This window comes from Oncorhynchus mykiss, chromosome 2 (assembly GCF_013265735.2).
Source record: "Oncorhynchus mykiss isolate Arlee chromosome 2, USDA_OmykA_1.1, whole genome shotgun sequence".
Classification (NCBI taxonomy): Eukaryota; Metazoa; Chordata; class Actinopteri; order Salmoniformes; family Salmonidae; genus Oncorhynchus; species Oncorhynchus mykiss.
This window is the reverse complement of record NC_048566.1, coordinates 57973198-57998206: the sequence shown is the minus strand read 5'-3', so window position 1 is coordinate 57998206 and position 25009 is coordinate 57973198. Positions and strand designations below refer to the sequence as shown.

General features: G+C 44.8%; 1 protein-coding gene across 3 annotated transcripts in view; it reads left to right on the top strand.

The window, feature by feature from the left end:
* The first annotated feature begins 3517 nt into the window (after positions 1-3517).
* The window catches only part of dusp8a (dual specificity phosphatase 8a), a 66567-nt gene continuing 45075 nt past the window's right edge, over positions 3518-25009 (top strand). Inside the window, exons 1-2 of one of the 3 annotated variants that reach the window (XM_036951707.1) lie at positions 3518-3858; positions 14640-15053. In XM_036951707.1, the coding sequence (XP_036807602.1) occupies positions 14817-15053 (237 nt within the window). In that variant the 5' untranslated portion in view covers positions 3518-3858; positions 14640-14816. Of the gene's footprint in view, positions 3920-4151; positions 4302-14639; positions 15054-25009 lie in introns of those variants that run through there. The other 2 variants (XM_036951727.1, XM_036951716.1) reach the window with 2 other exon arrangements.

The following is a 25009-nucleotide window of genomic DNA, read 5'->3' as shown; positions in this document are numbered from 1 at the left end:
ATGGAAACACAGAGGAATGTAACCGTTGGGTAACTAGGCATTGTGTGCAGTCTCTTCAGTATTACAGTACCGTGCGTATGTGCAGTCAGTCAGTCAGTCATCATGATCTCCATGGTAATTCATCAGACATCATAGCCTCATAGACTTTCACCAGCGTTGTCAGGTGACCACTGAGACTTGGGGGGGGGGGGGGGGGGGGGGGGGGGGGGGGTGCATGTCTCAACTTCTGAGTTCACACATGAGAAGTAATGACTGGCACATACAGTAGCATAGGAATCCAGAGACGGAGGTGCAGATCTACTAGTGAAACGTGCACCTGTTACTTTTTCCCCTCACGGAAGTCAAATAGCCTGGGTGCCAGTCTGTTTCGGCTCGCTTGCCAAACTCCTTATGGTATTGTCATGTTTTGTCAATTCAAATATAGTCTGCAAAAGCAACAACAAAAAAAACAGATCTGGGACCAGGCTAGAAGATCAACATGAAAGTGCAAAAGGGTACAAATGTAAAAAGTTTGCAAGAAGAAACAAAACCTCTAAACTGGACTTTAATGGTTTAGCTTTCCTTTAAACGTTATTATTCCCCTCTTAACAAAGGATCCAGGTGTTAATGATGATGGGTAAACCTGACCCTCCTGACCCTGCCCATCAGCGCCCTCTCTGTGGGGTTGGGATGATGATAACCTCTGCTGACAACAGTACCCTGAACACGTGCGTGACGTTAGCAGCCCATGATTGTTGTATAGACAGGCCAAGCCTACTCCGTATAAAGCACAATAGACCAACTATGGTTGTCTCTCTGATGTTCAGCTGTAAAATGTTCATTTCTCTGTGTCGTGTTTTGACTGTGTTGACTTAAATGGATTGCATGTGCTGTATGGGACTCTCATACGTCCGTAATCAAAGCGAAAGTGATTGGTTGTCCAGCTTTCTGTTGTAATAAGGGTTCTCCGATTTATCTTGCTTGCTCTCTGCCAATGCTTTTGATACAGTTTGCTTTTGTGAAACCAACCAGAGATATTTTTAGAACCGTTTTTTATACAATCCTTTCGAGTAGATGCCTTGTGTATATTTTCCATTTACACCACAATGGAATGTAGCTCATACTGTGGTCAAACCATTGGTTTATATCGCAAGATTTGACAGAAACAAATGTGACAACTACCCAAGTTACCTTACAACAAAAAACCATTGATTGTTTTGTCTTCAGTATGACTTTGATGCCTCTAGGCTTTGCTTCAATATGCTTTGCTTTGTGTGTCCTTGAGGTTTTTTATCTCGTTTTCTTTTCGAGTTTTACCCCAGACCCAGTTTTTACACAGTCCTCACACATTCCCCATCTGTGGTTTCATTTGAATTCAATCGCATATAAAGGAAAACCACACTATGGGTTCACTCTAAATGTTTATGCCAATGACGAACAGCTTCCGGGCCAGGATTTGAATGTGGTTGACACCTCCGATACTTAACATTGACCGACTGCATGGTTTCCCCTTGGCGCGTAATTGATTGCATTGTGGCCTGTGAACTCCAGGCCAGACTGACCTCACATCGACATGAGAAATATCAACTACGCGTAGGACAGCTAAAACAATGGGATTAAGAGTTGTATGGAAGAAACCTCTAACGACTCTCATCTTGATTGAATGCAACTGGTCCATTACAGCGAACACCCAGCAGGAGACAATGTCACTGGTTTGTTTTAAATGGGCATCTCACAAAGTAAAAATGAGCATTTCATCCTCTGATTGAAACGGCCGTGACATGTTGAGTTTTGCAGATGGAAAAAGAGCTGAAGTGGAACCGCTAGGAACTTGGAGAAGTTGGAATTCAACTATGAAATCCTTTCCTGATAACGCTCATTGCTCACGCTCATTTTGAGTGCTTGTTGTCTGTGCTGCCAGGTCTTATTCTGGTGATCATAGTGAGGGAGAAGATAATTGAAATAGCCAACCCAGTGAACAAAATTGGTTGAAAATATGTCTTCTCAAACAGTTTTGCTCACTGGGGAAACTATCAGACATACTCCAACCAACCAGCAAACAGCCTACTCTCCTCTGCTACTACAGTATTGCTTTTAAATTGTGAGTTTTTGCATCCAAATAAAAGTAGATTTTCATGAATCTGTGTTGTCATTTCTCTTTAGAATGCCTGCTGTAGCAGTTGTCAGTACACAACTATAACCACTAGATGCCAGACTATACAATGTAATACAGTGCCATACAACGACTACAACCAGAGAGAAAGAGGCGAAGCGAGAGGGTTTACTCGACCCAAAATCTGTCCACGGAATTTTTGCATGGAGGTCAATGAGAGAGAGTCGAATTTAGGCAACTTAAAATGTCATTCCTCATTTGCTACGCCCGGCTAATTTGATTGAATAGAAGTTTCGTAATGGTTATGTTGTTACGAATGCACTGATATAAGTGGACACCTGGCATTTCGGCAACTTAAAAAAAAAACTTCATATCGGAGTTGTGACTGTTGTATCTGCCCTTTCATTGGCTGGAAGGATCTCACCTCCCTCTGCCTGCCTTCCATCGTTGAGGACATTAATTTCCATTGTTAGAGCGGTCGCTTGTTAATATATTATCTGTGCTATGACACATAAAGACCATCCCATTTTATTATGAGAGCAAAATAACTCACAATGAGCATTGACCACCACTACAATTGTAGGATTTTATGCCTATAAATATTCATATGGATCTAGTGTTGATGTTGTTACTGTATTTATTGGGTAGGCCTTTTATTAGACTGTATTATATGTTTTGGTTCTCTCGGGTATATGCATTTTTTTTCCTTTATGTTCCTTTTTTGGTTAACTGGCTATTCTTTATTTTCATTCACCCTGTATTGAGCCCTATTAGAGTTAGTATTTGTCTTGGCTCTATATAAAAATAAAATTGATCCAATTTTGTGGCTCTTGACATTCTCATGAGATGCGTCTTTATTTCACTAATGTCAAAGTAACCCGAAAAAAATCCTAAATTCTTTACAATTCAAAATGGTGGTTAGAGAGTTGATTTTTTTTCATTCATTCCGTGGTTTTACAGACAAGGGGGAGATGAAGAGGGACATCACACAGACCAAACCTAGACATGTCCTGGGATCACAGGCAGCCGGCCAGCTGGTGGCACCTTAATTAGGACGGCTCCATTCCATTCACTCCATTCCAGCCATTATTACGAGCCGTCCTCCCCTCAGCAGCCTCCTGGGCCCAGGATTCTGCACACCCATCCAGCAACCTTTGAATCGCGGTTGCACAAAAGAGCCTTTTCCTCTCTAAGCGACAGTGCATGACCCCTATGGTCCCTGAAGCGTGTGAGCTCTTGACAGCATGTTGCGCCGCACGCGAGATCAAGGAATAATCGTGCACGTCTCCTTTAAAACCAGTGTCCCTTTAATCCACGGCTCAGAAGGCTGACGTCAACTAACCCCTAAACCGCGGACTCCGATTGGCTGAAAATGACGTCAACCTGATTTTTTTTCTCTCTCCCTTCTGAACCATGACCTCATCCTTAGTTCATTTTAGTGCTAAAGGCACCTTCTGTTTTCCAGGGACGTTAATGCCTAGTAAATGCAGATTGCTTATCTGTAATTGCGGCCACACTGCATGACCTATATACAAGCGAAACAATTGTAGTGCTTTAATGTGTTAATTTCCTTTACATTCCCAGCGCTGTCAACTTTGCGCTGTGACCACAGTGGCTCTGCTGTCGCACAGTGTTTCATTACCCTCGACCCATGACAAGTAAACAGTGACCAAAGTTAAAGCGCTTTGAAGAGGGCTTCCGTGACACACTGTTCCTTCACACATGGAGGTTAGCTGATCACAAATCACCAAGCCGGGGACACAGAGGTGAGTATTTGTGGAGCCACCCCCCTCTTGTGCAGCGTGTGATCAATCACTTCAATATAAGGTGATTTTCCCTAACCCTTACCCTTTTCCTAAACTTAACCCCAGTCTCCTAACCTGCTACGTTAATTATCCTAACATTCTATGTAAGTTATCCTAACCTACTACGAAAAAGTCACTTCGGTTTTAAAGTGGCGTGAAAATAGTTTTCCCCGTTTGTTTTCCAGTGATCGGTCAGCTATTTGTCAAATAATTCCTCCCCTTGCCTATTACGTTAGCAGGGGGCTAACGTTAGTTGGCTTGCTACAGTAGTGCGGCGTGGTTACGTCCCCCTGCCGTCTGTTAGTGCGCAGCCCCGTATAATGGAAAATAATCAAACCTGGGCTTATTTCTTCTTTATTTTTACAAATACCTGGTATCTTCGCATTTTTTCTTTTCATTTTACGGTAGGTGAAATGCAGTTATTTTTCTGTTTTTATTTTGGGGCTATTAATCATGTGCGCGATGAAAGGGTGGTCGTTTCGCATGTAGATATCCACACGTCACAACAGAACAGTAAATCTACTGCACCGCACTATCATTCTCAATTGACGCGCCCGCGCCTGTAGCCTATAATGTAGTCTAATTATCCCCCCAAAATATACTACTAAACATTTGACCACAAATATGTATATTCCATATCTGGTCTTTATTGTGGCAATATCTCCATTGGGTGTATTGCGGTGCGTTATTTTTGTGTTGCGGCTCGGTTTTATTGTCGCGTCTCTATTTATACTGGATCGTGGGGGAGCGGGTATTGTCACCAGGCCAGAACACCCCGTGGTTTTCATCGTGCTGAAAACCAAAAATACATCGACATAGGCTATATGTCTTAACATTTTATTTGTGGATATTTTTTCCCCCCTTCTATTATTTCCCTGCCTTTTATTGTTATGATCATGTTATTGACCTGTGATTTTATAACAACGTGAGGTAATATTATAGGCTACTGCTAATGTTGTCTTCGTTACGTGATTGTTTAAGTTGAGATATGAATGCTAGTGTCGCTGAGATACAGCTGTATTGGTCACGGAGAGCAGCCCTGTGTGATGTTATCTCCTGACGATGCTGTCCCTTCATAGCCACAGGGAGTAGGGGTGCTGCAGGGTGTGCTGAAGGTGCCCCCCCCCCCCCCCCCCCCCCCCCCCCTAAAAACAAAACAAAAAAACAATCGCACCACCCCCAAACTACTTCCCGAGGCAATGTGTTCCTTACCCTGTTTATCAAAGCATTCGGAGTTGGCCTACCTCCTGCACTATCGTTACCTGGAGACAGCCCTAATAACGTTGATAGAGCAGATACTCCCGTTCTAACCAGTGCTATCATGTTGTATGCTAAGCAGATAAAGCTGTAGGCGCTGTTGACAGCATTCACGCGTTGAACCAGATCTAGGACCTTCGCTTGTAGGTTCACCTGAAAAGTAGACCGAGTGGGCTATGCAAGACTAGTGGAGATGATGAACATCATTGCATACTGTTTGTGCGTGTCCTGTGTGTCACGGCAGGTGCAGCTACAGTACTGAGGGTGGTGATGCAATGTCTGTACGGTCTGCTTTCCCCTCTGAGAAGGTGCTGTAATAACAGCCGGTCGTTACAGTATATGGTTATTGTGCTGTTTGAGTTCCGAGGGAGCGCTACACTGAACACGGTGTGTGTGCGGGCGTTTCTGAGTGTGTGTGTGTAAACATTAAACAGCAACTGTGTACCGTGTACTTTACCTGTCCCTCAGATGTGTGGCCCTGTGCCTCACTGGATCCTAGGCGGTCCATTGGTAGCAGCACTGAATAAGTCCTGTGTGATGGTGGTCTCCTGTGGCTCAGTTGGTAGAGCATCTTGCTTACAATGTAAGTTGCTTTGGATAGACGTTTCTGCTAAATTGCATATGTTATTATTCTACTATGATGGCCCAGGGACAGGGGGGTAGATGGTAGATAAGTGCCGACACACGCACACACACACACACACACACACACACACAGCGGGGTTGAGAGATCAACTGGAGTTCTACATGTCTCTGTATCTGTCAGCTCAGCTCACTGACCCTGTTGTCATACCCCTGTCATTAGTATCCACACCCACACAATGGGCATGGAGTCTAGAGTCAGATTGAATCCTGCAAGGAAGTTCTGTAATCAACACGCTTAACAGTATTGCCTGAATACGTGTACGCTGTCAGTGAAACTATATTCGTTCATAAGGGAGGGTAGCTAGTATTTATTTACATTTTGGGTATTTTCTATTGTAAATCATTGTGGGTTTGGGTTAAGGAAATGAGGAAACATGATCGCCTCATGATCAATGGCCATAGTGTTCAATGAAGATTGTGTTCTTTGTTGAGCCGGGGTTGGATCTTGCTGTGGTCACCACTGTGGCATTTGTCGGAGCAAAATAGTCTTGTCAGATGTTACACTGGTTATGTTACACTGGTGTCCATATTGAACTGATTATCACAGCAGGAGCACTAGCCTTAGGCCCCAGGCCTGGAGGAGACCTGCCTGGGCTACATCTCAATTGTCTGCAGTGCTTTCCTTTCCTCCACCCTTCATCGCCACTCAGGCCCTTATCTATAGTTTTTCCACATCCGTGCAGATGAAGGAAAGGAGTCAAGGGGAGGACTATTGAGATGCGCCCATGTTTTGGTGGAGTTGTCATATAGGTGAAGGGAAAGAGGAGACGGCTCTGAAGTCATATGTGTATTGTGCTCTACAGATTCCCATGTTTTGGTTGAGTTGTTATAGGTGATTGCTGGTCAGTACAATAAAAGGGAAAGAGGACATGGCATGGGATGAATCAACTGTTTGTGTTCCACAGATTCCTATGAGGTCTGTGGATGACGTTATTGGGAGTTGATGATTAACCCGGATGAAGTTACCTCGTCGTTGGGTGTCCTCCAGTTGATCTCTTTGTTTAACCACAGGGTTATGTGTAATTATTGGCCTTAAGAAGACAGCCAGCATTGAGTTGTTTATTTGAAATGTATTGAATAGAAATGACTTTATTACTAAATGTAATAACTAAAATCATTTACTCAGTTTGAGAGTGTTGGTTATTTTTTAATTCATGTTTCGTTACTCCTGGGCTACTACAGGACCTGAAGTTGCATGTTTTTGTTAGCCTCGTCCTGACAATATATGAACCTGTTCCGATGCACTAGTAATTGGTTAGTTGTGTTGGAGCCAGCCTAAGTGGTGGTACCTTACCCTACCAGTACCCACTAAACAGCATCCTCCCTCCCTCTGTCCTCCCCGTGCCCCCTGCTCTACCCTATACGGCTGTTTCTATGGCAACCCGAGAATCTGCTCCAGTCAGTTCCACCTGTTCCACTCTTCTGTTTCCAACTTCTCTTCTGTACATCCAAGATTTAAAAATAAAAACAGACTCCCGTTGGCTATTTTAGATAGTTCATTTTTTTTCCTTCTAAATCTCAGAGTTTTTTTTTTATGGTTTCTAAATACAAGATGGAGGAGACTTGTTATGCAGGAGAGGGAATGAAGTTGCCATGTTCAATAAGGATACTGCGTTGCTATGTTGGATGGTGGAGGATGCTGAGGTTGGGGCCTCCCCCTTCTCTGCTCTCTTACCTCCCTCTCAATCTAGACAAACAGAAGGCAATGAGAGGCAAGCTGTGGTGCAACGATGGCGTGATAGCTGGTACCTCTCTCCTCCCTGTTACAGATGTAACCTGCACACCCCTCCCCTCCCTGCCGTCCTTGTTGTCTGCATAAGAAAACGAGAGAGTGAGGGAGGGAGATGGGAGGGCGGGCTCTGGCGCCATTAGACATAAGCAGCGTCCGTGTGTGTGGTGCTCAGCCTGTTCTTTAGTACACTGCACTGTCTGTCTGTCTGTCTGAACGACTCAACTGCCATAGACATGCTATGCAATGTGATGTTATAAAGCGGCGTAAGGATGACATAGGGATGCTAACATCCTTGGTGCAGTGAGGCTACACTAGCTGCTAGCTCAGGTGAGGAAACCAAATAGTTTTTTTTTGTATTTGTGTGGGAGAGAGAGGAAGGGGAGGGGGGGGGGGGGGCGGGCATGTGTGGATTTTTGTTGACATGCATTGCATGTGATGTCTTTTGTTGGCCTACTATGGGTTAGTCACATGTTATCACCCGGTACTCTACGCTGCACCTTAGAGACTGCTGCCCCATATACATTGAACACTGGTCACTTTAATAAGGTTTACATACTGTTTTACCCACCTCATATGTAGACTGAGTGTACAAAACATGAAGAACACCTGCTCTTCCCATGACATAGGCTGACCAGGTGAATCCAGGGGAACGCTGTGATCCGTTATTGAATGTCACTTGTTAAATCCACTTCAATCCGTGTAGATGAAATAGAAGAGACGGGTTAAACAAAGGATTTTTAAGTCTTGAGACAAGTGAGACATGGATTGTGTGTGTGTGTGCCATTCAGAGGCTGAATGGGCAAGGCAAAATATTTAAGTGCCTTTGAACGGGGTATGGTAGTAGGTGCCAGGCGCACTGGTTTGTGTCAAGAACTGCAACGCTGCTGGGTTTTTCATGCTCAACAGTTTTCCGTGTGTATCAAGAATGGTCCACCACCCAAATGTCATCCAGCCAACTTGACACGACTGTGGGAAGCATTGTAGTCAACATGGGCCAGCATCCCTGTGGAACGCTTTCGACACCTTGTTGAGTCCATGCCCTGACGAATTGAGGCTGTTCTGAGGGCAAAAGAGGCGGGGGTTGCAACTCAATATTAGAAAAGTGTTCCTAGTGTTCAGTGTCATCTTATATAACTGCTGCTGTACACATCTTTTCTATTCATATACTGTCCATACTGTGTAAACCCACTATCATATACATATATATATATATTTGTATTCCAGACTCAGACATTGCTCATTGTGATGTTTGTTAATTTATTTGGGGGGGGGGGGCATAAGCATTTTGCTGCACCTGCGATAATAATTGCAAAATACTGTATGTGTACGCAACCAATAAGATTTTATTTGTTGTTGCGTGTGCTTTAGATTTGTAACCATGCATATTGTGTATACGTGTGTCTACTCTTTCACGTCAAGACACGGTAAAGTAGAGCAGGGAATAGCGAGCACAATACGTTGAAAAAGACATTACAAGATGTTGAAAAAGACGTCTTTTCAACATCTTTTCAACCCCCAAAAAATATGTACTTCCAACGCCTTCAAAGTATTTTGCTCATAGTAGTCCCAGTGACTTTGTGTTATGCTGGAGGAGTCCGTTAGCTCTAGCTGTCTACGTATAGAGGTTAGTTAGTTCTTCCGTGGTCGAGATGCCGTGCTAGCACTGGGAGCGTTGCCAAGCAACCTCCTATCGTCTATATATCTCTTTTCTATCTCTCCTCTCTTCTATTTGCCCTCTCTTCTATCTTCCTCTCGCTCTCTCTCTCTTCAATCTCTCCTCTATGCTCCATCTGCACGGCTCTCTACCCCTCCCCTAGCCTGGAGCTAGCTGTGTTGCTAGGCTGAGAGGTCCTTGTGGAATAACAATCCCTCCTTTCCCCTCTTCTCCTACCCTCCCTGTGCGGGGGCGATATGTCATAGTAGGGGTTAAAGGTTGTTGAGTAGATCATGGCCCCCGTCCACGGACACTGCTGACTGACTGGCTGCTGACCAGAGCGCTCTCTTTCTATTTTGTCTGTCTCTCTTTCTGTCACCCACCAAGTCCCCACTATTCTACTGGACAGGACTGAATGTTTCTTGTTTCTCTCGCTCTCTGTCTCTCTCACGCATGCTTTTTCTCTCTCCCACCTCTCTCTCACACATACACACACAAATTCTTTCTCTTTCTCTTTCGCATAGTCTTTCATCCCCTCTCCCACTCCTTACACACATGCTGCCTTTCTTTCTCTCTGTCTCCATCTCTTCCCCCTCTCTCTTCCTCCCTTCCTCTCTGTGTTGTACATGGTTGTCAGTGTGTGTGTATGGTGAATGGTGCATTCCGCAAAAAAAATGCTGGGTTGTTTGGTTGACCCAACTGCTGGGTTGCAGACGTTGGGTCACTTAGTTGGGTTGTTTTCTTTAAAAACTGCTGGGTTATTGATGCTATGTGCTGAGTTATTGACTGCTGGGTTATTGATGCTGGGTGCTGAGTGATTGACTGCTGGGTTATTGCGATAAGATCCAGCGGGTCAGCTCAGAAGACCGGAGATGTGGCTTAGTATGAGCGTTGCTTTCAGATAGTTAGTTATTTTTGGCCACCCGTGAGACAATGTCATTCCGGTTCATTTGCTCTGTTGTATTGTTATCACATGTTAAGGTTGAACGCTGACACTTTTGATGCTTTGATAAGACTTCTCCAAAAACCTATGCATATCTCAATGTTGGAATATGTAAATACTAATGTAATACATTTCATATTAGAACATTTAATGTGCAAAAATATGAAAGTAAAATTCACATTTTCAGTGTAAAAACTTAACATGATGAAATGGAATGACATTTACGGGTGGCCAAAAATTATTATTGGTATTTTTTCATTTTTTATTAGGATCACCATTATATGTTGCGAAAGCAGCAGCTACTCTTCCTTTCGGTCCACACAAAATATGAAACATGACATAATACAGAACATTAATAGGCAAGAACAGTTCAAGGACAGAACTACATACATTTAAAACATCACACATAGCCTGCATATTAGTAAAAATGTTCCGGATCCCTCCGGTACCGTTGCTCGTTCTGTGTACCAGTTTCGGGAAGGTCTACGTCATCGGCCTCTAGGCACTGAACTGTGTCATTACGCACACCTGGTTCCAATTCCTCACTGACTGTATTTGTATAAATGTGCCCTTTGTTTCACCATTGGGCTGCCGATTATTGTTCCAATGTCCTTTTGGTTGTGTGAGTACCTGTGCCTTGTTGTTTTGGCTTTCGTGCCGCTTGTATTGTGCAGACGATTACGGGTCTCGTCCCGTGTATTTATTCAAGGTACTCCTCGCTCTTTTGTTTGGGTTTCAACCCTGTGTTTTGTGTACGTGTTTGTTTGGTCTTCGTCCCCATGCCTTTACACGGCACACTGTAATTTGGGTCAACAAAAAACCCTATTACGCATTCCTGCGCCTGTCTCCTGATCCCTTTATACCAACGTGACAAAATACACACAAAATATCTAGGTCAAATAGGAAACAGGGGTTGTGTCGTGAGGTGTTGCTTTAAATGTTGTTGTTTTTTAAACAAGAATTGCTGTTCACTTGCGAAATCTGAGATGGGAGTTCCGTGCAATCATGGCTCTATATAATACTGTACGTTTTCTTGAATTTGGCGACTGTGAAAAGACCCCTGGTGGCATGTCTGGTGGGGTAAGTGTGTGTGTCAGAGCTGTGCGTAAGTGGGCTATGCAAACAATTTGGAATTTTCAACACCTTAATGTTTCTTATAAAAATAAGTGATGCAGTTAGTCTCTCCTCTACTTTTGGCCAAGAGAGACTGGCAGGCATAGTATTAATATAAGACCTGTGATTACAGTGAAGATCAAGACATGCCGCTCTGTTCTGGGCCAATTTGAGCTTTTCTAGGTCCTTCTTTGCAGCACCTGGCCATATGACTGGGCAATAATCAAGATGAGATCAAACTAGAGCCTGCAGGACTTGCACTTCTGGAGTGTGGCATCAAAAAAGTCGAGCATCTCTTTATCACGGACAGACCTCTCCTCATCTTTACAACCATTGAATCAATATGTTTTGACCATGACAGTTTACAATACAAGGTAACACCAAGTCATTTAGTCTCAACTTGCTCCAGCTGAGGTCTAGAATAATTTGTACCAAATACAATGGTCTTAGTTTAAGAGATGTTCAGGACTAGTTTATTACTAGCCACCCATTCCAAAACTGACTGCAACTCTTTGTTTAGGAATGCAGTGATTCCACTATCTGTGGTTGCTGACGCATATAGGGTTGAATCATCAGCATACATAGACAGACGGGCTTTGTTTATGCCAGGGACAGGTCATTAGTAAAAAATAAAATAGAGAAGAGTAAAGGGCGTGGACTTACAGTTTGTAATATTTCTGAAAGTCTCTCGTCATGGGATGCAAATTCAAAAGGTAGTTGGTAATCAAACTTTTTTTTAAATAACACTTCTTCAGAGACTTTCAAAACAACAAACCGAGCTCTCCTTCGATCAGCGTTCTGCACGCGTCACCTCTAATTAAGGTGATGTAATAGGGTGGATCAGTCAGAAAGCCGTGCCCCTAATAGGCCACACCTCCTGAAAATAATTTATAGTCCCAGTCTGTATTAGATAGAATGTCGCGGCCCTGCCTGCCAGTGGGGAAAACAACCCGTGGTTACTTAGGTCGCCTTTTTCAAACTCAATTTCCTTGTCGTGTGCTTGTTGTAGTCAATTACGAAACTACATTTAAGAAAAGTACAACATGTCTAAAGATGACTTTTTCAACATTGCCTGCTCCTGAGCGTTCTCACTGCTTTGAAAAACGTAATATTGTAGTGCTCCCTTTTTGCCCCTTTTCATGACGGTGCTAGCAACCATGTGACTGCTAGTTAGCTAGCCAAGACCAACGACACAAACGGACTCTAGCCACAGCTACAAGTAGCGAGTGGAGTTGCAAACTGACTATACTCGTCAAGTTAAATGTCTTCCCTGTAATTAAATGTTTTCCACACCCATCCAGTAGCTAGGTGTAGCCTACTTGGACACCGGGCCCCCACATTTCCCACTCTCCCATGCCTACTAGCCTGAAGCCACAGGGCTCTTCTCTCAGGCTTCATTTCCCCACGTGGAAGCATTGCAAACCGTAACTCGTAGGTCGGGATTTCTGACCTGCGTGCCTTTTTAAAAATGAAGACAGCAGCTTTATCGGCATGTTTTGTATGACTAAAAGTTGACGACGAAGTTGGCTTTTTTACAATGGGGGTCAATAGGACAGAATGTTTTCCCTAATTTGTGGGCGTGGTGGAGGGGAATTCCTTATTATTACGTGAATAGGGACTCGGAGTATGGATTACATTTTTTTTTAAAGACCCTGGGTCAACCTAACTGGGCCTCCCGATTGGCGCAGCGGTCTAAGGCACTGCATCGCTGTGCTAGAGGCATCACTACCGACCTGGGTTCCGCAACCAGGAGACCCATGAGGCGGCGCACAATTGGCCCAGCGCTGTCCAGGTTAGGGGTTTGGCCCGGCTAGGATGTCCTTGTCCCATTGCTCTCTAGCGACTCCTTGTAGCGAGACGGGCGCATGCACGCTGACATCGGTCGACAGCTGGACGGCGTTTTCTCCGACACGTTGGTGCGACTGGCTTCCGGGTTAAAGCGAGCAGTGTGTGAAGAAGCAGCGCGGCTTGACGGGGTCATGTTTCGGAGGATGCACGGCTCTCAATCAAATACAATTTGATTTAATTTTGATTTGACAAGACTGTAATTACCAATTGGATATCACGAAATTAGGGAGAAAGAGGGGTAGAATTTTTATTTTATTTTATTAAAATGAAACATCAACAACCGATGGTTAAATTAACCCATGTTTGGGTAATCTAAACCACCCAACATGCTGGGTTATTCACGCAACCCAACTGGCAGGTACTGCAGTGTGTATGTTCACATGTGTATGCATGAAGTGTGTGTGTGTGTCAGCTGACAGTCTTGACAGTTGCGGGGGTGGTGGTGGGAGTGAAAGTGATTATGTGTGATAGATGAGAGGAGGCAGCCCATCAAGTTTGTAGAGGGTTCTCTGTGATAAATGACACACACACAGGGACACACACACACACACAGGCTGTTCATCTGTGCCCAGACCTGCTCTGTGAATTCCCCCCCCCCCCCCTCCTCTCCTGGCTTAATTTATCTCAGCCCCTCAGTTTCCTGTTTCACGAGCTGCCACACAAGAGACCCTGCACCCACCACAACAAACACACACGGTTTCAATTATACCATACGTACTAGTCCGTATATAAAGCGCCTGTCTATTGTTGTGATCTCACCTGCTAGTCTTGACGATAGCTCCCTCAGATCTCAGGACAGATTGAGCCCAGTGGATGATCCAGAGCCCTTGTGAAGTCTTAAAATAACATTTTATATCCATGTTTAGTACTCCAGTTATATTTAAATGCGAGGTGAGCGAAGTCTGCACATAAGACTGTAAATGCAAAAAATACTGCGCACACTTGACATTGAGATAATGGGACTGATGGCTGATGTGGTTTGTTTTATGTTGCTCTGATAGCAGCCCAGAGTCTGGTATACGTGATGGAAACATGGGGGACAATAGGTTACTGTGTGGTGTCAATCATCACCATGTCATGTTTCCAAACTTCTCAGGATTAATGTTTCAGTTCACCTTAAATCTGTCTTGTAACCCTTACACCCATGTGTTTCAAAACTCCAGCAAAGTTTTAAAAAATATTCTACTTCATATTCATCATCTCCAGCACCACCCCAGCATCAACGTATGTGAAACTTGCTCGTTTCTATATTTTGTTGTGAAAAAAAAGATAGAGGAAGATGTGTTTCCAATGACATCATCGGTGTGCATCGTGATTTTTTTTAACCAATTATAATTGGTTGATGTCATTGGAAACACTTTTCTTCTATATATTTTTACTACAAAAATTGTGACATTTTCCCTTTAAGGTTTCATCTCCTTAAAGTTAGTGGCAGCTCAGTTGCCACTAGTTTAGTGTTACAAAGCACTTCATTTATAGCCATCCACATGAAAAGGGACTCTATTGACCTTCTTCTCTCGCTTTTTTCCCCTCTTTTCTTCTCTCCTCAGACACCATGGATCTCCTGAGGCCTGCTCCAGTGGCAGTGGCTGCTCTCCTCCATTGACCTCCTCTGCTCTCGTCTCCTCTTCCTCCACCGATACTCCCTCTCTCCAACCCTCCCCCCCTCAACGCCACCCCTCCCCCGTCCATCCACCCATCCTCTTGCGACCCCTCGTTGTGGCACCATGGCGGGGGAGAAGGGACCAGCCAGGCGGAGCGCCATGGACATAAAGCGCCTGGCAGGGTTGATCCAGAGGGGGGCGGGGCGCCTGCTGGTGATTGACAGCAGGACCTTCTCGGAGTACAACGCGTCCCACATACAGGGGGCGGTCAACGTGTGCTGCTCCAAGCTGGTGAAGCGGCGACTGCAGCAAGACAAGGTGTCCGTCACCGAGCTACTGCAGCCCAATGGCAAGGTCAAGGTAGGTCAAGGGGTCAGGGGTTGGAGGTCTGAGGGTGGATGTGAGTCCCCATTTATTGTCCTTCAAGAATAAATTTGTTCAACAGTTCACCAGGGATGATGGTCATGCTGGCCAAGGGTCTGCCCACGTCGTATCACTTTATGTCTATGTTCTAGGACAGTGTTTCCCAACCCTGGTCCTCAAGTACCCCCAACACTACACATTTTTACTGTAACCCTGGACAAGCACACCTGATTCAACTTGTCAACTAATCATCAGGCCCTCAATGAGCTGAATGAGGTGCGTTTTGTCCAGGGCTACAATGAACATGTGTACTGTTGGAGATAGTCGGGGACCAGGAAACACTGTCCTAGGAGTCCAGTACCAGACATCCATTAATATTCTCCGATGCTGCTCCGGTAGGAGTCTGTTACGTGCTGTTCTGTGTTGTGTGGTTAGTCTGGATCGCTCTGGCGAGCGTCTTCTCTGCCCTGGATCTCTGGGTGCTATATTTGGCTGGCAGGCAGTTGTACTGTAGGTTTTATTGCTTATTAGTGGCCCTGAAACTGGATCCTCCCTTTTTCCATGACTTCTGCTCCCAATACGACAGCCTTTTTTCCCCCCGTAGCACGGCCATGGCATGCGACATAACTCCTGTATTTTTAGTCACTGTGTGAAACTGGAGAAACTCAGCGGGAAATCCCAAGTGTGTATGATGTGTGTCTGCCTGTTTGTGCGTGTGTGTGTGTGCTCTATCCAGGGGTTTTACCTGACACATAAAATTAAATTTGTCACATACTTAGGAAACAAAAGGTAGACTAACAGTGAAACGCAATACGCACTGGCCCTTCCCAACAATGCACAGGGAAAAAATGAAAAGATTTGGAGAAAAAAAGGAATCCATCACAACAGAGCTGTGGAAATTCCATCCTCCTTCCTACAGCGGCACCAAGACAGACACAGTGCTGTAGTGGCATAGTTTGAACGTAATCCAACCAAAAACGCCAAAGAACACGGCCAGAGCATTGCTTCTGCGATGCTATCGGAGCCAGATGACACATTACCCTTCAGTGTCATGAAGACGGAAACATTTGGTGGGATTTCCTTTTTAGGTGTGACACAGGCAGTTTGAGTGGTAGCTCATAAAAACCAGTGGTCTACTTCCTGATGTGAACCACCTGACCCTGGATTCCTGACCTACCATGTATGAGTGAGTCTCGTGCTCCCTCTCGTTCTCTCTTTCCCTTCCTTAGCAGGTTATATTAATGCTTTAATCACCTGGAGTCACTCTCTCCAACGCATTCTGTAAATGTAAATTAACTGTGAAAATTAGAGGTGTCTGACATGAGTGGAAGCAGCATCGCCTTAGACCTCCAGTCAACTTAATTAAAATATGCTTTATTTTCAATACTTCTGGATGTCATTGTTCCCTGGGATTGGAAGACACCCTTAGCTTGACATGCTCACTCTCTCGCCTCCTCTCTTCATCTATATTTTCTCCCCCCCTCACACTCTCTCTCTCTCTCTCTCTCTCTCTCTCTCTCTCTCTCTCTCTCTCTCTCTCTCTCTCTCTCTCTCTCACCCTCTTTCTTTCTCTCTCTCTCCCTCTTTCTTTCTCTCTCTCTCTCTCTCCTCCTCTCTCTCTCTCTCTCTCTCTCTCTCTCTCACTCATTCTCAGATTCAAATATGCTTCATTGGCATACTGCCAATGCTCAGGCTTACAAGCTAAGGGTGTCTCTCTCTCTCTCTCTCTCTCTCTCTCTCTCTCACCCTCTTTCTTTCTCTCTTTCTTTCTCTCACTCGTTCTCAGATTCAAATATGCTTCATTGGCATACTGCCAATGCTCAGGCTTACAACCCGGTTAGGTTAGAGCCATTATTATCCTGAGCAGGATGTTGTTGCGCAACCCTTCTTTTAATAGACCAATGGCTAAGGTCCTCCAGTCAGTGTGTAGAGACCTTGGTCTGGTTGGGATGCTAGAAGTTGTAAACATAGTCATTTAATCTGTCAAAGCCTCTTATAGAACTATTTTGTTATTGACAGTGACGATACACTGAGTATACCAAATATTAGGAACATCTTCCTAATATTGAGTGGCACCCACCCCCTTTGTCTTGCCCATTCACCCCTTTAAATGGCACACATACAAAATCCATGTCAAAATCCTTCTTTAACCCATCTCCTCCCCTTCATCTATACTGATTGATGTAGATTTCACAAGTGACATTTGTAAGAGATCATAGCGTTCACCTGGATTCACCTTATCAAATAACATTTTATTAGTCACATGTGCCGAATTCAACAGGTTGAAAAATCATTGAAATATCTTAACTATCCTTCCACTGGTAGATATAGGCCTTTTGTTTATTTTGGATACCTCCTCTACTTCCATTGACATTTCATAGGTGCTTTTGTGTATTTTTAAATTACTATAATCTATCACTTTAAGACCTTAAAGACCTTAAAGTGAAATGCTTACTTACGAGCCCCTAACCAACAGTGCAGTTTTAAAAAATATGGATAAGAATAAGAGATAAAAGTGACAAGTAATTAAAGAGCAGCAGTAAATAATAACAATATATACCAGGGGGTGCCGGTACAGAGTCATTGTGCGGGGGCACCGGTTAGTTGAGGTTGTATGTACATGTAGGTAGAGTTAATTAAAGTGACTATGCATAGATGACAACATAGAGTGGCAGTGGTGTGGAGAGGGGGTGGGGGGGACAATGCAAATAGTCTGGGTAGCCATTTGACTAGATGTTCAGAAGTCTTATGGCTTGGGGGTAGAATCTGTTTAGAAGCCTCTTGGATCATTGACAATTTTTAGGCCCTTCCTCTGGATGGCAGGAGGCTTGGCCCCAGGGATGTACTACCCTCTGTAGCGCCTTGCGGTCAGAGGCCGAGCAGTTGCCATACCTGGCGGTGATACAAACAGTCAGGAAGCTCTCGATGGTGCATCTGTAGAACCTTTTGAGGATCTGAGGACCCATGACAAATCTTTTCAGTCTCCTGAGGGGGAATAGGCTTTGCCGTGCCCTCTTCACGACTGTCTTGGTGTGCTTAGACCATGTTAGTTTTAGGTGACGTGGACACCAAGGAACTTGAAGCTCTCAACCTGCTCCACTACAGCCCTGTCGATGAGAATGGGGGCGTACTCGGTCCTCTTTTTCCTGGCACCACACGGTTCCTTTTTCAGTCCTCTTCATCTCCTTTGTCTTGATCACGTTGAGGGAGAGGTTGTTGTCCTGGGACCTCACGGCCAGGTCTCTGACCTCCTCCCTATAGGCTGTCTCGTTGTTGTCGGTGATCAGGCCTACCACTGTTGTGTCATCTGCAAATGTAATGATGGTGTTGGAGTCGTGCCTTGCCGTGCAGTCATGAGTAAAAAGGGAGTACAGGAGGGGGCTGAGCACGCACCCATGAGGGGCCCCTGTGTTAAGGATCAGCGTGGCGGATGTGTTGTTACCTACCCTTACCACCTGGGGGTGGCCCGTCAGGAAGTCCAGGATGATGCCTATGTAATGGGAAGAGCAGGTGCTCTTAATGTTTTGTATACTCAGTGTACATATGAAGTGGGTAAAACAGTATGTAAACATGCGTCTGTAACTTTCCCACTCCATCATTATTCACTATTCATTCAGGGTTATCCGTAATCATGGTAGCATCCACATTAATGTAGAAGTGTTTAGAAACGTATTCTATTCTTATCTATTCTTCTACAATAAAAGGGACTCCAAAATGTCACAATAATACATGATGAATCATTCATTTCTAATGGGGCTGAGAGGCTGACAGGTCTCACAGTGGTAAGGCACCCTGTGGGGTGTCCCTCTTTCCTTCCCCCTCTCTCTCTCTATCTTCCTCACACGCTATCTGTTTTATTTCATCCTTTCTCTTTCTCTGTTTATCTTTTCGCTGCACTGCTCTCTCACACACTCTGTCTCTCAGTCCTGGTGGCCCCCCCGCCTCTATTTCATCATCTCTCTATCAACATCCCACTTTCCGCTCTTTCTCTGTTCCTCTTTTCTCTCTTTCTTCCCAGCATTGCCCTGTGGCTGGCTAGCTGTTGTTATTATCCCCCCCCCCCCCTCCCCACAGTAAAGAGGATAATGCTGCCGATTTAATGGTAGGCTGGATAAAGCTGGAACTAGCCGGGTGAGAGGGAAGGTCCACACGGCCCCAGAGAGTCCTTTGTTATTGGCTAAGCATGACATCATCCCCCTTTGTGTGGCCACTGGCAGGCCGCGAGTTGGGCACGTGCAGACCGGCTGTGTGGTGTTAATGCAGGCTCCCGCCCAACCCACCACAAACACCCCCACACAGCCTGCCAAGGAAGCAAAGGACACCATAGTGGGTCTTTGTGGGATTGAATGTAGGAAGCTGAAGGGGGAGGGAGCGAGAGAGGGTGTAGTCATGGGTGGGCTACCTCCTGCCTGCATCCCATTGAGTGAAAATGGCAGGCGTCCCCCAAGGCTCTATGCTCGGTCCTTTCAGATTTCATCATCACAGGGTTAGGTTCAGTGAACTCTGTGTATGGACTGGAATCAAAATGGTGTCTCCCCTCCCTCCCTACATAACCCCCATGTAGTTCACTGGCAGGCTCTAGTAAACTAGGTCAGTTAAATACAGTAGGCTGTGTGTGACCGTATTTGTGTGTGGTGTGTGGGTGAACCTTGAGCTCCACAGCATCATGGCTCCCTAGTCAAAGACTGTTTTATGGTCAGGCTGGGTGGTTTCTTGGCTTAAGCGACGCTAATCCCTCCACACTGCTCAATGTTGCTGAATGTGGTGTAAGAGTGAGCCTGGACCAGGGCAAGGCCTAACAGATGGCGTGGAGATTGACTAGCTCCAGTCAGGGCCATGGAGACACTTAGACCCGCTGAATGTGGTGTAAGAGTGAGCCTGGACCAGGGCAAGGCCTAACAGATGGCGTGGAGATTGACTAGCTCCAGTCAGGGCCATGGAGACACTTAGACCCGCCCTTTAGGGAAGCCACCATACTCTCCTGTTCTCTACTGTAGTACTATATTGTACTATGTAGACTGACAGACACAGTGTAGCTCAGACAAAAAAACTAAAGTCGCACATGCTCGTTTTTTGCCCCTCTCTCTCCAGTTCATCAGCAGTTGTTTCAGTCTCTACTGACGACCCTTTACTGAGGTTCAATTGTCATCGGTTAGTCTTTGATGGTAATTGGTCCATTTGGCCGAAGACTGGGTTCCGGCAGCACGTGTCCCATAAAGCCGTTTACTAAATAAGGATATCCGTAACTTCTACTTAAGGTCCACCATATGCCACCTCCCAGCTAAGGATCCTGGGTAATGACTTAATGTAGTGCAATGCCTCGTGGGTCACCCAGAAGACACATGCGTTGTCGTGCCCTTACTAGACATGACAAATATCTTCCATAATTTGTCTTGAATATGGATGAGACATAAAAAAAAAAAATTGATACATTTACATGATGCGTATGATAAGTACCATATCCCGAACCATAGATGTGTGTTATTTGCATTCACTCTAGGTAGTAGTGACTGAAAGTGGATTGTCAGTTCACCGTATCATTCTCATTTCAACCCGAGACTCCAGTATACAATAGGTTGCACAGGTGTCATATTCTGACCCGTTGATATGTTATTTCCAGGTAGTGGTGGTGACGGAGTAAGCGTACCAGAGGATAGTGTCGTACTGAAGTCCATCCAGGTACAGCAGTGTAGACATAGTTTTTAGGTCCATTTCCAGTTCTAATTAGGTTTACAGTAACATGCCTATTGCCCCACTCAGGCTAACCCAGTGTGTGTCACAGCCATGTTGACCGTAAGGAGGGCACAGCAGGGTTTTGGGGGATTTCCTTTAGGGCAGACGTTTTAGTCAACCTTACATTTTAGCCCAGCCGTGACCGACGCTGTGTTTTCATTCCCACAAGTGATGTCATCAAGTGGTGAGTCACGTGTCATACGGTGTGTGGTTTGTCACACGGTGAACCTGACCTGACCTGACTGACGAGAAACAGGATGTGTTGATGCTGGTAAAGCCTGGTTAAGACACACAACAACAGGGAGATACTAAAGGGTCACTCCAGAACCAGAAGAGCTGGGAAGAAAATGCACTCAGATGGTCAGTTTATTAGGTACACACATCTACTACCGGGTCAGAACCCCATTTGCCTCCAGAACAGCCTGAGTTCTTTGGGGCATGAAAACGTTGCTCAATTTGTATCCAGGAAAACATTCCCCACACCATTACACCACCGCCACCAGCCTGTACTGTTGACACCAGGCAGGATGGGGCCAAATCAAATCAAATTTTATTTTATTTTATCAAATTTTATTTTATTTTACACATGGTTGGCCCATGTGACACATTACCTCTTGAACTACAAGATGCACGTGCCCCTTTTATTGGACAGGTGTGTGTGTGTGTGTGTGTGTGTGTGTGTGTGTGTGAGAGAGATTGTGGGTGAGGGGCAGTGGGAAAGTCCCTTTATGGTGCCCATTCGTGGTGTACGGTCATCATCGGTCATTGGAGTGATTCGGGTCACTCGATCTGTCACACCCTCTCGCAGCAAATGATAGAGGGGACCTTTGCCCAAACACGTCTGAGCAAACACACACGCGCACACACACACACACACACACACACACACACACACACACACACACACACACACACACACACAGCAGTGCCAGCTGCCAGTGCCAATCAATGACATCATATCACCATTGAGTGTTATCTTTACTGACGGGCTGTATGTATCACACCCTGCTAGTGGACTCTGCTAGTGGACCCTGCTAGTGGACCCTGCTAGTGGACCCTGCTAGTGGACCCTGCTAGTGGACCCTGCTAGTGGACCCTGCTAGTGGACCCTGCTAGTGGACTCTGCTACAGCGCTTTGATGGTTAGAACCGTCACCCACCTGCAACAATCTACTGGGAATCACATGGACAGATAATAACTGCCTGTGGGGACTGGGAGGCAACAGATCACTGAACTTGTTCCATGAATTTCTGACCTCTGAGGTTTTCATGTCTGATAGTAGCACTGTGGTGATGTTGGGTGACCAACACACACACACTCAGCTCTGCATTACCCTTGTGACCAATGACCCTGTACGCACGTGTGTGTGTGTGTATGCATCTGCGTTTGGCATTCCAAGGTCCTCTCTGCAGCACCTAATCTCACGTTTCTCCTGTCCGTCTTCTCTGCAACAATACACCTGTTTGTGCTCTATAGCACTCCCGTCTTCTCTGCAGTAGCAGTTGAAACCATTGCGTTTCTACCCAGAACATTTCAAGCTCTCACTGCATGCCATTTCCCCCTACTTGCCTGTGTCATGTTTGTTGCTCATACAGTTATATTTGAAGCCAGACGTCTCGCTGTTGTACACAGATAGTACTTCAGCTGAGAGGGTGAGGTCTTAGAGTCACAGAGGGAAAAGGTTTTTTATCTTCTGTCGTACATTTTTTATATTGCTCATTTCCCAGGCAATGTGAGGATACAGTCCTCTCTATTTCTCTGCTTCTCTCGTTCCCCCTCCCTCCTTATCTCTGCGGAGGTGGGAATGCAGACGACATGATGAGCCACTTTTCTCTATTTACATCCTGCTGTGATGCCAGCTCACTGTTGGCATTTTGACTTCCACGCACTATCGTTTTTTTGCCCCTCTCTCTCTCGCTCTGTTTCTCTCTCTCTCTCTCTTGCTCTCTGTCACGCTTAGAGATCCTTTTTATGTCTCTATTTAGTTTGGTCGGGGTGTGATTTGGGGTGGGTATTCTATGTTCTATTATTTGTATTTCTATGTCTGGCCGGGTAGGGTTCTCAATCAGGGACAGCTGTCTACCGTTGTCTCTGATTGAGAACCATACTTAGGTGGCCCTTTGTCCCACCTGTCTTTGTGGGAAGTTGACTTTGTTTATGGCACACAGCCTGTAGCTTCACGGTTTGTTTTGTAGTGTTTATTGTTTTGTTCGGGCGTCTTTTCTAATAAAAAGAAAATGTACGCTCACCACGCTGCACCTTGGTCCTCTTCTTTCAACGGCCGTGACACTCTCTCTCCCCCTCTCTTTCCCTCCTTTTATCTGTCTCTCCTTCTCTGTTATTCCTATGTGACACCTGCAGTGTTAGTGGTAGAACAGCAGTATAGTAGTGTAGTGCTGCAGCCTGCAGGCTGGTGAAGGTGAGGGACTGAGCTGGTTCGTATGCTGCAGTAGGTCGACTCCAGAGGTTATTAACCTCTAACAATGCAGTGATCATGCAGATACTGTAGTACTGTCTCTGTACCAGGGTTGGGCTCAAATCAGAATTTTGGAATTGACTCCCATTCAAGTCATGGCTTGAAATTCTAATTGAATTGGCCACACCCCACAGGATGTAGAATTGAATTTGAGTGACAGGAAGTAGAATTTCAGTGCCATTCAAAGAAATTCCACTCAGTCATAGAACATCAGTTTCATTGAATCTGACAGGTCGCACTTCCAGATACCAAAGGATATATCACTTTTAACCTTCATGCTTAGATTAGCCAATTATATTTCCACCAACCACTTCATTTGTTTGGCTTCTTTTAGAAGACCTCAGGGTCAACTTGACGGTTCAACTAATGCATTCTGGGAAATTTTGTATTTTCCCAATATTGAACAAAATGTAAGTGATTAATTAAATATAATAACTTAGTATATTTGCATACAGGTTTTGTTTTCCTTAATAATTAATTTTAAGATTTTGTCCTGAAAATTAATTGTTTCAACAACATTTTATATTCATGTATATAACGACATGTTTTATGTACAATATGAATATTTATATAGACTACACCTAATATGGAATAGAATAGGCATTTGAATTTCAGTGAATTAAATTACATTTCCTTTCATTCAAATTCGAATTACAATTCTGTATTCTGCTTACTACTTCAATTCAAATTCAATTCAAATTGAAGAATTGAATTGTAATGTGAGGCATTCTCAGAAGAAGGAAGGTGGTCTAAGGGTGAAAGTGAAGATTTATATCTTCTTGAAATAGGAATATTGTACAATTGTCTGAACCCCCGTACAGCAACGATGCATCTTGGGATACCTGTGCAGGTGAATGTGATCATTTGGGAAAGGAAACTGCCTCCTGGGGACATCACCTTAAGGATTAAAGGACAGCCTTTAACAGTGACCCATTTACACTTATGTACAGTAGACGTGTGTGTGTGGGGGGGGGGGGGGGTCAGAGTGAGAAGCTGTTCTGTAATCCTCAGGTGGTGATTTCACCCTCTAGCTGTAGCTAGACACACACACACAAACGTATCCTGTAGAGTATCAGGCTGGGCTTCAGATAGAATCAGTGGACTGAATGGTTCAGGTGACCGCTTTATTGGAGGTTGTGTTGAAACACAGAGTAGACGCTCAGGTTGAGATGCTATCGCCGCTCTCTTGGCTCACTGAACACGCACGAGGAAAAAGACTGGTGACAACAGTGTAAAAGAGGTGTTATGGATGTTTTGTGGATGTGTTATAAACATGTCACAAGGGTCTTTTTTAAAAAGGGATACTTCAGGATTTTTGTCAGCAATGCCCTTTATCTCCTTCCCCAGAGTCAGGTGAACTCGTGGACACCATTCTTATGTCTCTGTGTCCAGTATGAAGGAAGTTAGAGGTAGTTTTGCGAGCCAATGCTAACTAGCGTTAGCTAGATACCCATAGACTTCCAGTCATTGTGCTAATGCTAGTTAGCAATTTCGCTAGCGCTAGTTAGCAACTTCCTTCAAACAGCACACAGAGTTCTTGAAATGTTCCGTATTGACTGACCTTCATGTCTTAAAGTAATGATGGACTGTCGTTTCTCTTCTTATTTTAGCTTTTCTTGCCATAATATGGACTTGGTCTTTTACCAAATAGGGCTATCTTCTGTATACCTCCCCTACCTTGTCACAACACAACTGATTGGCTCAAACACATTAAGAAGGATAGAAATTGCACACATGAACTTTT